Consider the following 13,669-nt stretch of genomic DNA (forward strand, 5'->3'; position numbering starts at 1 on the left):
TTATTTTTTAATATATTATGTATAATACATACAAATATAATAATTTGTATTATTAGGTATATGCGTCTTGGAAGACGTTTCAACAAGTAACAACTACGAAGACAGTATTCAAAGATTTGAGGGAAGTCATGCAATGGATAAGCTGATTCATATACCTATACCATGACGACCATATCTGCAGTGATCGATAAGTTATGCCAGTGCAACGCGTATTTGATTCGCTCCACACAGCCTGTCTCACGCTCAAATCTGCAAAATGCATGTTCGACGCCACTGGTTATAGGTACAAAAATATATTAACATAATAAAATTACCTAATACAAAATAAAAAATTAACGTTATGTTTCGCATTAAAATTTATGAATAAATAGCTTTCCAAATTATAGGTATTTTCTATTACATAAATATGTATACATAAAGAAAATTTACGTTCTACGTCTACACTAGTTAACTCTATTATTGGTGTATACAGGGTGTCCCACGAAGTTCTGACAAATGAAATAACTTGTATTCTAATCAATATTTTTTCATTTTTTTTTTTTTATATATTTAATTGACTATTCCACTATACGTATAATATAAACTTTTTTATTTTTATTTTTTTGTACAGAAAATAAAAAAATTTAAATTTGATTTAAATTTTTTTTTAAAAATTCAAAATAGCCAATTTATAAACATATTGAAAAAAGTTGATTTCACGTTGACAGTAATTAATTTGAGTTATCCGTTAGCGACTTATGTACGTTAAAATATTCGTTCAATTTACTGCTACTGGGCAATTTATCAAACCCAATAGATAGCAATAACCAGAAGTCAAAAGAACCGGAGATAACTAACTTTTAATCTGCGGTTTCATCAAAAGCGATTATCGGTTATCAGGTATTCGTTTTCATAATACTGGTAACCTTGGGTCTAACATCAAGTCGGTGCGAGTAAATGTTTCTATGTTTTTCGGAGGTTCAGACTTCAGATCATAGGTAAGCAAGACACCAGTCAGCTGATCGAGTTTTGTACATAACGCATGTAGTATGTACGTTATTTTTTTTTCAATGTTTGTGAAAAAAATGTTTTGTTTTTGTTATAAGTTATGCGTATTACGTATCTGTCAATTATAAGCATACAACATGATTCCATGAACATTGAACATTGTTCAAATATGACTGACCAGTTACCACCACCATATGTGTTGGACTTCAATATCACTGTTATTATGACAGTTATTCATCCAGCAAGTAAATTATATTACCTACTCAAGTAATCCTAAAAAAAAACCTCACGGACAATTCGAGAAAACATGAAACCTTTTTAATGCATCGTATGCCAAGCCATTTTAATGAAAACTGTTGAGTGTTTATACATTAATGTTTAACGGTGATAATGTTGCATAATCACAATTTGCCTGAACTTGAAGAGAATGTTTTTCAAAAAAATTCATGAAAATTATAAAAAATACCAACTACCTAGATGATGAAGTGCTATGATAAAATAGTTTGGTAATTATTAAACAAAGAGTGATTACAAACATAGTTGGTATACTAATGTCAAAAAAAAATTACCTTCAAAATGTAAGTAGGTATAAATTAATTTATTAATAATATTAAATAATCTAATACAATATACATAATATTATTAATAATAATTAAATTGTATTTTAATGTCATAGGTAGTTTCATAAAATATGGTCCAATTAATTGATTATTAAGTACTGTACATACATTGGGGGGCTATTGATTTGGTCCATTACACTAAGTCCATTCCAGTATAATAGTTATGCTTCATCACTGAATAATATTATTTTCATCAACTATTTTGTACTTGCGAATTGGATTTTTGGAAAACATTAGTAAAATACCTTATTGTTAATTGTAAGCTTACCTATCTAACTTTGAACCTAGTACTATATACATTTTAATATTAATCATTTTAATATTAATACCTTTTCAGAACTTTGATCGTAGTATAAGACCTATAAGAATATGATTGATAACTAATAGATACATTTTTATTGAGTTATCGTGTTCCAATCATCACATGTATGGAAATTAAATATGTATACATTTATGTATTCTATATTCACAGTTAATTATTTTAGTGCAAATGAATTCCTATTACACTTAGTACAAATAATACCAACATCAACATTCTAAAATGTAAGTTAATGAATTTAAATACTATACATTTATCTTTAATAATAATAATAAAAATAATATACATATTATAAAATTCTGTTACTAATTAGTAATTACTATAATGGAAAAAATAAAAATATAATTACTAAAAATTGGAATGTAATTAATTATGACATGGTTTTTAGATACATATTATATTGTAATTTTTAAAAACTATTGTAATATGGTCACCAGTCACCACTGATTGCAAACTAGGAATATGGCCACCAAATTTTTGTGTGATTCGCATAGATAATAAAGACATGGATAAAAAATGTATTCTTTAACTTTTTACCAAAACAATGCAATGTTTGTAGTTCTTGTCCCTGTGAGTCTTATTAAAAAACCAGCATTATGATATCTTTATTATTTCAGCAGATATCGCAATGGGCAAGTTATCACAGATAATGTGATAACACCCTATACCAAGAATCAATAACCAGTGCCACATTATGTAACCATGATGGTAAATAATTGTAAAATTTATTTTTATACTTAATAGCTGATATTCAGCTGCTGCGGGTGGGAGTGGGGATTAGATAGGAAGGTCCAAATGTCCAATTCGTATGACCATTGTACTCATTACTTATTATCGATTATGACCGTTATGAGTATCGTTAAGTTGAGATTTAATTTTATTTTGACTTCTGGTTTTTACTGTTGGGTTTGATAAATTGCCCAGTAGCAGTAAATTGAACGAATATTTGAACGCAAATAAGTCGCTAACGGATTACTCAAATTAAATACTGTAAATGTGAACTCAATTTTTCTCAATATGTTTATAAATTGGCTATTTTTAAATTTTTAAAAAAAATTTAAATCAAATTTAAATTTTTTTATTTTCTGTACAAAGAAATAAAAATAAAAAAGTTTATATTATACGTATAGTGTAAAAGTCTATTGAATATATAAAAAAAAAAAAAATGAAAAAATATTGGTTAGAATACAAGTTATTGCAATTGTCAGTTCATCGTGAAACACCCTGTATACATATAATATACTTCATATTTTTTTATGATTTATGTTTAATTACCTATTTCACAAAATTGTCCTTTAAATCCAGGAGGGCAAACGCACGTTGATCTTGTTGATTGCATGAAACCTCCATTTAAACAAGATTCAGTTGAGGATACTGTCATTTTGTCGCAGACACTAGTATTATCTATATTTAATGTTTTAAAAATATATAAATAACTTAATGCTAAAATATATTTATAAAGTACATTTATAAAATGTTTATACAACGTAGAAATGAAATGAATAAATAATACATAATTCATAAAGTAATAAAATTTAAATATTTTAAAAAATGTATTTTTAAAGTACTACATATGGATTGACGCATAGGGCGCTTAGGTATTTCCAATTTGTAATTTACCAAGATAATTTTTGAAAGTTAAATGCACATTTTTACTGACAAAGTGTTTTACGAAAATAAGAATAACACATCATTGTAAAGTTTATCTGATGTATTAAAAATATAAAAACACATTCCCAAGTGGCTTTTTTAATCCAGAGGAGTCTCAATTTTTTTTAATGTATATATTTTTGTATATTCTTACCATTTCCGAGTATATGAAGTAATGGAGTAGTATATGGAAAGGGTTCCTGAGGCTTACACCAATAATTAGCAATATAATTTGTAGAAACAACTCTGACTTCTTCTTCATCTAGGAGCAAATAACAAAATAATTTTTTTATGGAATGTAATAATTACATGGTTAGTGTTTAAACTTTGAAATCTAAATTAATTTAACGTATTCACATATATGATATACATATCATTTATAAGATCGTAGGCAAACATTTGGTTGAACATTTATTTCTGGAAAGGGGGCATTATTTAAAGTAAATACATTACAATTTACATAGTCACCGGATGTACATACAATTTTTTTTTCGGGGGGGGGGGGGGCTATTGAAATTTCTGGGTTTACTATAAGCCCTGGAATTTGCCCCTCTTTAAAGTCTGGATGAAATGTATTAATTTTTATATAGTAATTATGTCATTTTAACTTAAGTACCTAATGTATTTTATGTTTTGGACTTATATTGTGTGATAAAACTTTATAGGCTCAAGCCCCAACACATTTTTTTAAAGTTATAATTTATAGGTACATACCTTTAAGAATGGTATACTATTATATTTTGAGGGGGCTAAGCCCGCCAAGCCCCCCCCCCCTATTTGCACCACTGAATTAAGCTTGTTATTTTATTCTAAATGTTTAACTTTAAAGATTAACTGAAATATCCATGATCATTTGTTTTGGTTTCATTCCCTTATATACATACATCAAATATTACAAAAAATAAATACCATTATCTGAACATTGAGTAATCCGAACGAGTTTGAACCAATTTCCAAAATTACTGTTATATCCGTAATAGTTATGCATATTACCATATTTCCTTTTTAATGATATTGTATATTCCTGATCTTGAATAAGAGCCATGTTGTCAACTTTTAATGTTGTTATACTATCCTGAAGTAAGCCAAAAAAAAATTCAACTTAATAACGTATTATAATATAGGTATTGAAATTGACACATGTTTGCAATAATTAAATTAAATTTCTGATCTGTAATATTATATTGATTAGGTATAATAATTACCCACTATTAAAAAAAGTATTTAGAATAATGTGTTTTGATATTTATTTTTTTTTACCAATGATTAAATGTTGGTTTAATAAAATCAAAATTACTTTTTTTTTAATTTGGATGGAGATTCAATGTTCAATTTTTGTTTTAAATTCTAAGAAATAATAACGGATTATCATTATTTCAATTTTCAATGAAGACATAATTCGGAATAAACTATAATCGGTATTCATTACAAATAAATATGTCTTAACAAAATAAATAAAAATAACTATGAGCCCCTACACATTTGTTGTTTGAATTTTCTATATTTAACGGAAATTATTGTACTCACATGTTTTTCTAATATTGGTGAAGTTATTATCGAATCATTTTCATTGAATATACTCATAATTATTTCCATATCAGAATCTAAATTATGAAAATATGTAATTGATATGCAACTTTGTTTTTTAATTGGTTTCCAATGAACCGAGAGGAATGTCTGATGAACATCCTCATTTGCCGTATATGGATAATAATGTCTTTCATATTTATATTCTAATGTTTTAATACATTCATTCAGGTTGTATTCTGAAAATAAAACATTTCATTTGAAAGTGTCATTGTGCGTATAAAATATAATATACGTCAACAGTTTAAATTACCCACGACGGGTCACTAATAATATATTTTAATTACAAAAAATAACTCAAATTGTTGTCATTCGATTTAAAATCAAATTTCGGCAAAATTTAACTTAAAATGTCTATAAAAAAACTAATATATTTTTCTAGATTTTTTGGTTACAGAATTAACTATGAACTACTTATGGGGAACCAAGTATTAAATGTTTAATCCATAGCTATAAACATTGAAGGTTTTATTAATTTTTTTTTTTAAATCAAAAAGTATTCATACCATAAATAAGTTCCACAAGAATTAAAATATTTGGAAAATTATACAATGTAAATAAAATGTTAAGTACATTTTAGTAATATTATGTATTATTTACATTTAGTGAAAATGTAAAGTAATAGGTGTTATTCATTTTTGAATATTAACAAAATAAGAAAATTGATTGTGTCGAAAATTATTATTGCATAAGAAAGTTCCCGTTTTTATTTTTATTTTTTATTTTTCCCAAATATTAAGAAAAAGCAGTCTGAAATTTTTACTTTTAATTTTTTCTTTTATAAAAAGTGTTTCCAGACACTCGAAATAATATTCCTAATTATATACTTAAAAGTATGATTCGTGTACTCATGAGGCTACAAATAATATTATTAAATTTAAAATTTAAAACAAAATCGTTATTCTTGGTTTAAATAATATCTTATTTTGTCAAAATTTGAACTTCAAATGCTTGTCATTGTTTAATTTTGCATTTCGGATTATTTAAAATACTATTATTATAACTATTACTTATACCTAATTGTAAATTATTTTTTATATGTATAAACTTACTACTTTATACTTTTTTAAGGTCCAAAGTCACCTTATGACATAAAATTAATTAATCAGAATCGTGTTCAGCAACTGTTTGGAAATTTAAAATCGGTGTTTTAAATTGTTTAATATACAAGAAAGCAAAGTACGGTAAACGATACGATACGAGTACTGGATTCGTCTATTTTACAATTATTAATTAACTGAAGGACTTGGTATTTATAATTACTATCATATTGAAAAACACAATTTGTTTTGATAATATACATATAATATGTTGTTAATTCAACAATGAAATTATTACGCACCTTTGCTATAATTAATATTACCTGTATAATTCGTAGTAGGATTACTAGGAGTAACATAGTTGAACTCACATTCTTCTCCTATTAAATTTATACATGATTAATAACGTCATATTTGAATGATATGATATACAAAAATTTATATTTCTTAATATAAAATGGTATTATTTAATTTATTTTATTAACTAAAAAATATTTAAAACTTAAATAAATATTATATATTACCCGTAGATACAATAGTTGATCGTTCCCAGTAATTTGAATCAAAATAAACGTTCATACGACTGTTATTTTGAATAAATCCGTATTTATAAAACTCATCGATATTTATTTGCAAGACATTATCCGACGTTGAATTATTGTCATAAATTATTTTGTCTATTGACAACGGTATCCCAATGGCATTTGTTCTTGAATGTATTTCAATCGAACAGAGACGTCCCAAAATTCTTAGGGCCCAGGGACAAATTAATGCAGGGGCACCTAAATCATTAAATCATATATGATAAAAAAAAAAATTTGTCACAGAGATTTGCAAAATGTTGGAAAATTTGACCAACTAAGGTCATTCTAACTCATGATACCGGTGTTAATGTCACGTATAATCTTCCGCATTAAAATAATTACACTGGCAACTATATTAAAATCTAAACCGTAGGTACCGTATATGTATTATTATCTAATAAACACATACGTTTATCTATAATTTTTTATGGGCCATAGAAATTGTCCTAAAATATGACTCGAGAGGAAATGGTCCCATTTCCTCCCCCACACCATTTGAACCATCCGGCAATCGAATATTTTGTATCAACTGTCATAGTTAAATTTTCTAATGCAGCTAATACAAGAACATAATAATGTATTAAATACAGTGCGTGGAATTGTTCAGGATATAATTTAAATGATGTACACGATGAGCCTGGCAAGAGTCAGTATAAGACAAAAGTGAAATAAGAATATCTTAGTGTTGGACGGGATTGTCCTGCAGGTGCATCCCAGAAATAAGAAATCTTACAAAGAGGATATTCTGCTATAACTAGTATTAATTTAAGTAATAGTATATAAATAAAGGTAGTTCCATTCATTGTATGAGGTTCAGCGATATATATATAATATATATAATATATATTATTATGTGATTAGACATTGCACATCACTTATAGGCCGAGTTAATATAAAAATATCACGACTTGAGCAGTATCGCAAGCATGACTGTTGGGGAGTTAGAGATGAGGCGTTACGTATGCATAAATAGCAGACGTCTATTGTACTCTTGTTATATGATTCATATTGGGGTCTTAACTTGTAGATCAATAAATAATAATTTAGTTTCATTAGAAAGAAGATTACTTCTTGTATCGGCATAATTTATATTTGATATGGTTGTGATGGTATTTGAGTTAAACCTGAACAGTGAACATAATGTTAAGTTAATTGACATCTTATCGCACTATATGACGATAATCTTAATTATGAAGATTTTACGTATGTTATTATAATATTATATATATACCACTGCAAACATTGAATAAAATAATATTTAAAAAATATGAAAAATCACTCACGAGAATATATTACACTGTCTATTTGTTCTGTTGAACACTTAATCGGCGAATGCATATCCCTGAATCTATAAATTGTAGTAATATCATAATCATCAAAACAATCTAAAATAATAACATACGAAAAATTAATATAATTTAAAACTGTATTATGTAATTGTACACATGCTGTTATGTGTTATATTATTATTCCTCAAAATATACATGTACTATTTACATATTATTAATTATACACTTAAATGACCTGACCTACAGTTAAATATTATCAAGTAGAAGAAAGGTATTTTATTAATTTATTATTGTTCATGTTTCGGGAATATAATATTTTAATTGCCTACAGTTAAAGTGCTTAAAAGTTGTTTTATCGCAGTTTATTTTATTGACTGATAATTGAATACTGGTACTTTTTAAAAGTTTAAATAGTTAGCTTACGGACATTTTCACGATCAGTTTTATTGATTTTGATTTATATAGGTATTAAACTTTGATCCACTTTATGTATGGTACATTATTCAGGATTAACTAAATATAGTATAATATGATCGTTGGCCGGAAATCTGTTCTAAATATTCATTTTATGCATACAAATAATATTATACATTTTTCTAATAACATTCTAATAACATAATAATAATATAATATATGGATTGCATAGTAGACCATATGACATATTATAAACAACTTAATGTTGAGTATGTACATTATTCAGTAATATGATGCTATACATATTATATAGTTTGTTTTGTACATTACCAGTGACAATTAATTTTATAATGGTGGAGATAAAGCCTAGGCAGTGATGAAGGTAATGAACTTCGGGTTCGCTACCTTATCTTCGGGGCGTAAGGTACTAATAGTATCTGATAGATCATATTACGATACTATAATATGTGATCTTAGGTATTATAATTTATAGAATTCCTATAACTGTATCAAAGTTAATGAGAAACCAACATTTTTTGATAAAGATTTGGTACATATGAGATTTTTAGATTCTGAGTGGAGAGATGAATTTATTGGTTTTACAATAATATGTCCATTTTTGTTTTGTTTTTTTCTTAATATAAAGCTTCCTATAGTAAAACAATGCTTCGATCATCAACAACGAAGGTGGATTATGATAGGATATCACATCCTATATATCAGGAATATCACATGATTGCTTATTTGTAAGAAATAATAATACTATATAAACAAATAATAAAATCTAGTTCGATAAAAATGTTTTTCGTAAACCATGATTGTAGGTTCAATTTTAAAAAGTTTGTATTGAATATTTGAGCATATTTAGGGCTTTTTTATAAGATAATGCATATTTTTGTTATTATTAGATTTTTTTTTCATATTTTAATACTTTCATTCAAATCAAATCATAAAGAAAACAATTTAACTATTCATATTATTTTATCGGTATTACCACAACGAAGGCAAGCTGTATTTTTCATTTGATAATAATTTGGAAATTACAAGTCACATTAACTGTTGGTATGGTATCTATAATTAAGAAAATTTGATGGGAGAGCAACAAAGTAATATAAGTAGGTAAATATGTCTTATATTTTTCATTATAGTGAGAGACTACAACAATTTTATTTGTGTATGGAAATCATTGATAGTCTACGGGCAATAACAGAATGTGTTTTGGTGTGTATATTATATTCGACGTTATTTTATTGTACTTATCTAAATATCTATAATGATTATTATTTTTATTTTTTGAGTACAACGGGTACCTTTCTGCTTAAGAACGAACAGCACATATAAAAGATTTTAGAATTTTGAGAAATTAAATGTTCTAAATAATAATCTCCAAACAGTATGGCCTGATACATTTTATACCATACTATAGAATATTACTATATAGTCGACTTGTATTTCAAAATTGAAATGCATAGGCTTATTGGTGATTTCTTATTTAATATTTATATGTTAATGTTATTGCATATTATTCCGATAAATTTTAATATATATTTAAATATTTTACTATTTTTAAGTACTTAAAGTAGAAACCAGCAAATAAGTTATAACTAATAACTAATAAATTAAAAAGGAAATCTTACACAGATTGACTTTAATTCACACATTTTTTAAAAAAATGTTAGTAGTTCTTAAATGAATTAAAAATCACCGAATTTGATTTGGGGAATTAAGGGCATATGCCCTAGGTCTCAACATTTTTAAGGGCCCCAATAAGTCCAAAATATAAAAATTGAATAAGGGTATTTTTTCAAAGTTTAAATAACTTATTAATTATTTATGCAATTTTCCACGAACCATTTAAATAGATTTCAGGTTTATACCCAATTTAGCATTATTTAGAATTCCTAAAGTTATTTTGTATAATATTGTACTGGTACATTACCCGATTACCGGTAATATAATATATATATATATATATTATATTCAGGCACATCACATTAACTATCTATTTAAATTAAAAGCTATGATTAAGTTAGGTTATAAGTTATAAGTTCCACATTTTAAATCTTATTAGGAAAAATACAACTAGAAATCTAATAAACCTAATAGAGGTTATACATTTTTATTTTATTTTACTAAAGTATTATATTACATTTGATTGATATATACAGTATACGTATTACTTACTGTTTTTGTGGGAATGCAGTGAAATAGTGACATTTTGTTTTTTAACATCATTTTCGTTTGAAGCGTTCAAAACGTTGAAGCCCAACAAAAAATATATAGCTAGTAACAATAATATGCTGTTAGTATGGCTTTGATTCCTTGGATACATAATAGATGGCTTTAATAATGCATAAAACAAAATATAATTTTTAAGAAAAATTGCCTAATAAAACCTTATGGTTTGTATTCAGTATAAACAGAATGTTCTTACAAATAAGTGTCTGCCAGTCTGTAGTTACTAGTTAGTAATGTACGGTCGTACTGACTATAATAATATGGTGAACACAAAAATACAATAGCCACTAAACTTATCGCGCAAACGACTAAGTACTGTAATATTATCGTAGACAGTCGACACGAATTGAGATAAGTGTATTAGGTAGTTAATAATCGAGGAACTCGCTCTGCTGTATACCATGTTTCGACTTTTCGGGTATACTTCGTCATTGTAATGGATGTGTTAATTTTGAATTCAACAATTAATCATTCATCATTATAATTTATACTATAGGTACGAATTAACTTTTATGAGCGAAAGGGGCGTTTGTGTATACTATATTGAATCCACAGTAAGCAGGTAGTAAACCGAGTATAGTAAATTGTGCCCGAAATGTTTAGATTTATATTTTCTAAAACGGATATAATATTTGCGCCCATAGTACAGGACACAGGTGTTTACAGTACCTAAGTAACCTTGAATTTATCATTTCATCGATATTTATTTTAAACACTGTTGTATATTACTGGTGCAAAAGCTAAACGTTTATCGCTAGGTATAATTGTTATTATAATATTATCAATATCATAAAATACATAAAATCATTATATTACAGCAACATTATAGAACATAATTTAATATAAATATGTGAAATTAATGTCACACTATTACTATGTCGATTTATGAAAATAATTTAATACCTTTATTATTAGAAAATAGTAAAATACGCAATTGCGAAGTTTGCAGTTTGCGTGTTGTGTCACTTGTGCAATTTTGTGTAGAAGTTAAACATGTTCTCTATAACAAAAAAAGGGTGACTATCCGTTCCTGTATTTGTATAAATACTTAAAAAACGAAAGAAAGACCCGAGAAAAGTATTAAAAATATATTTTTATTTTCTAGAAACGAAACTTTGGTGAAATTATTTTATATCCCCACTCATTTCCACCTCGTTTGCTTTACTCACATATTATACTATTATAGTATACACTTTAAATGATTATTATCAAAGACGTTGCGTGACTAGAATGCTCGATTGTGGGATGCTTTAACCATGAAACTATTTTGACTAAAAGTGAAAAATGTATTTTTTTTCAAAATTATTACAAAAATACAAAATAATACTTAAATTTGAAATAAAGTAAGTTAGAAGGGTAATATAAAGGGTGTGGAGCATTGTTGGTTGGGGGGATGTACGTGTTTTTGAAGAGTTTTACCATCCTTAATATATCAAAATGCATTATAATATTTTTATTTAATACATTACCTATTGTATGTAGTATATATTTTTAGAAAAATTAATTTTAATATAACTATTATCATCATATTACAATAACATATTAGAATTTTGAATGCGTTCATTATTATGTTCTTTAAATTCCAAGATTATGCATGTGACATGTCCCATTGTCTGTCTGACTAATACAAGTCGTCATTTTAGAACGCGTGCCTTATCTTTCTCATTATAAATATTTAATACTTAAAATAAGTATAAACATTTAGAACAATGTTAAAACGTTACATTACAAAAACAAAATAGTGTATGAATATTATTAAACATATTTTATTGATTAATATTGTAAAATTTTATACTTTTCTCGTACGCGACTATAATGTTATAATGTTGTATGATATTATGGGGCATAGAATATTATATTTTGTAATTCTTTAAAGAAGAATGTATAAGTTTTTTACTTTCAGTTAGGATTTTCACCGCTTTTACGACGTATTATGAGTAACTCTAGATAGACAATTCTAAATAGGTACATATGTATACTATTACGTATTTATGTATAAATAAAACATTTTACTATAAATTAACATTTAATCTATATTAAATAAAATTGGCTCATTCATTTATTTTAGAGTTAATTTCATTTTTATTTTAAATAGTATTGTTACAACTATTACTACTATACAAAATTAAACGATTTGATGGTTTGTATTTTATTGAAATAGTTTCTTCTAAATTTCAACAAAAAGGTGTATGACGATATAGCATGCGTAGAGCAAAATTTCAGGGGGGGAGGGGCTTACAAGATGTAACTCTTAACAAGACATGTACATATTAATTAATAATTAGTGGTATATAATTACTAGTTTCATGTTATATATTCCCTCGATTCTAATATCTATTTCTAAGTTAATTCAATGTTTGTTTATTGTTTGTACTTTTGAAGTCAATAACATCTTGCTGTTATAATCATAATAAGTTATTCCATGCAAATTAAAAATATTTTAAGTCTTGTTATTTTTTTTATCAAGCAACATAATTTATTTTAATCACATATTTTAGAAAAAATTACATTTTATTCTAGTAAAATCAGTTAAAATACAAGCCCCCTATGCTTTAGGACTTAAATTACAACATTTCGGGAGGTACCCAGGCATACCCGGCACCCACCATTCACACCACCACCACCCTATGATGACGACCTTTTAAGCTATAGAATATTATTATTATATTATCAAAGATCAAAACCATAAGTCTACATAATATTGACGTCTTAACTCGCTATAAATAATAACACATAACCTAACTGGCAATATCTCGGCATATACTATTGTTCCTGACATATATCGAATCATTTAAATAATGTGAACACTTAAAATTTCTAAGTACTCAGACACAATGTGTTTTAAGTTGATATGTATTTATGGATCACAAATTACAATGTACTATTTAAGATTTTGAGCAGAGTGATAATGAATGTATTGATTTTACAAAGATGTATGTGT

General features: G+C 26.2%; 1 protein-coding gene and 1 long non-coding RNA gene across 4 annotated transcripts; one reads left to right on the forward strand and one right to left on the reverse strand.

Annotated features, from left to right (window-relative positions):
* The first annotated feature begins 990 nt into the window (after positions 1-990).
* On the forward strand, positions 991-2,169 carry LOC107883571. Of its 3 annotated transcripts, none has more exons than XR_001679366.2 (3): positions 991-1,573; positions 1,664-1,865; positions 1,945-2,169. It is a non-coding gene; the product is annotated as an uncharacterized LOC107883571 (long non-coding RNA). The 3 variants fall into 3 exon arrangements; XR_001679367.2 differs by having other exon boundaries at positions 991-1,569; positions 1,945-2,168; XR_001679365.2 differs by having other exon boundaries at positions 991-1,565; positions 1,945-2,168.
* A 939-nt stretch (positions 2,170-3,108) lies between these two features.
* LOC100573657 lies at positions 3,109-11,162 on the reverse strand. The gene is made up of 9 exons (XM_008184134.3): positions 10,925-11,162; positions 10,675-10,831; positions 8,071-8,172; positions 6,728-6,985; positions 6,527-6,583; positions 5,104-5,342; positions 4,486-4,651; positions 3,731-3,838; positions 3,109-3,330 (listed from the first exon to the last, which is right to left on the reverse strand). Exons 2-9 carry the CDS (start codon positions 10,820-10,822, stop codon positions 3,194-3,196), a joined length of 1,215 nt encoding a protein of 404 aa, XP_008182356.1. The 5' UTR covers positions 10,823-10,831; positions 10,925-11,162; the 3' UTR covers positions 3,109-3,193.
* Positions 11,163-13,669: the final 2,507 nt, after the last annotated feature.

The sequence above is a fragment of the Acyrthosiphon pisum genome, unplaced genomic scaffold (genome assembly GCF_005508785.2).
Source record: "Acyrthosiphon pisum isolate AL4f unplaced genomic scaffold, pea_aphid_22Mar2018_4r6ur Scaffold_21588;HRSCAF=24342, whole genome shotgun sequence".
Classification (NCBI taxonomy): domain Eukaryota; kingdom Metazoa; phylum Arthropoda; class Insecta; order Hemiptera; family Aphididae; genus Acyrthosiphon; species Acyrthosiphon pisum.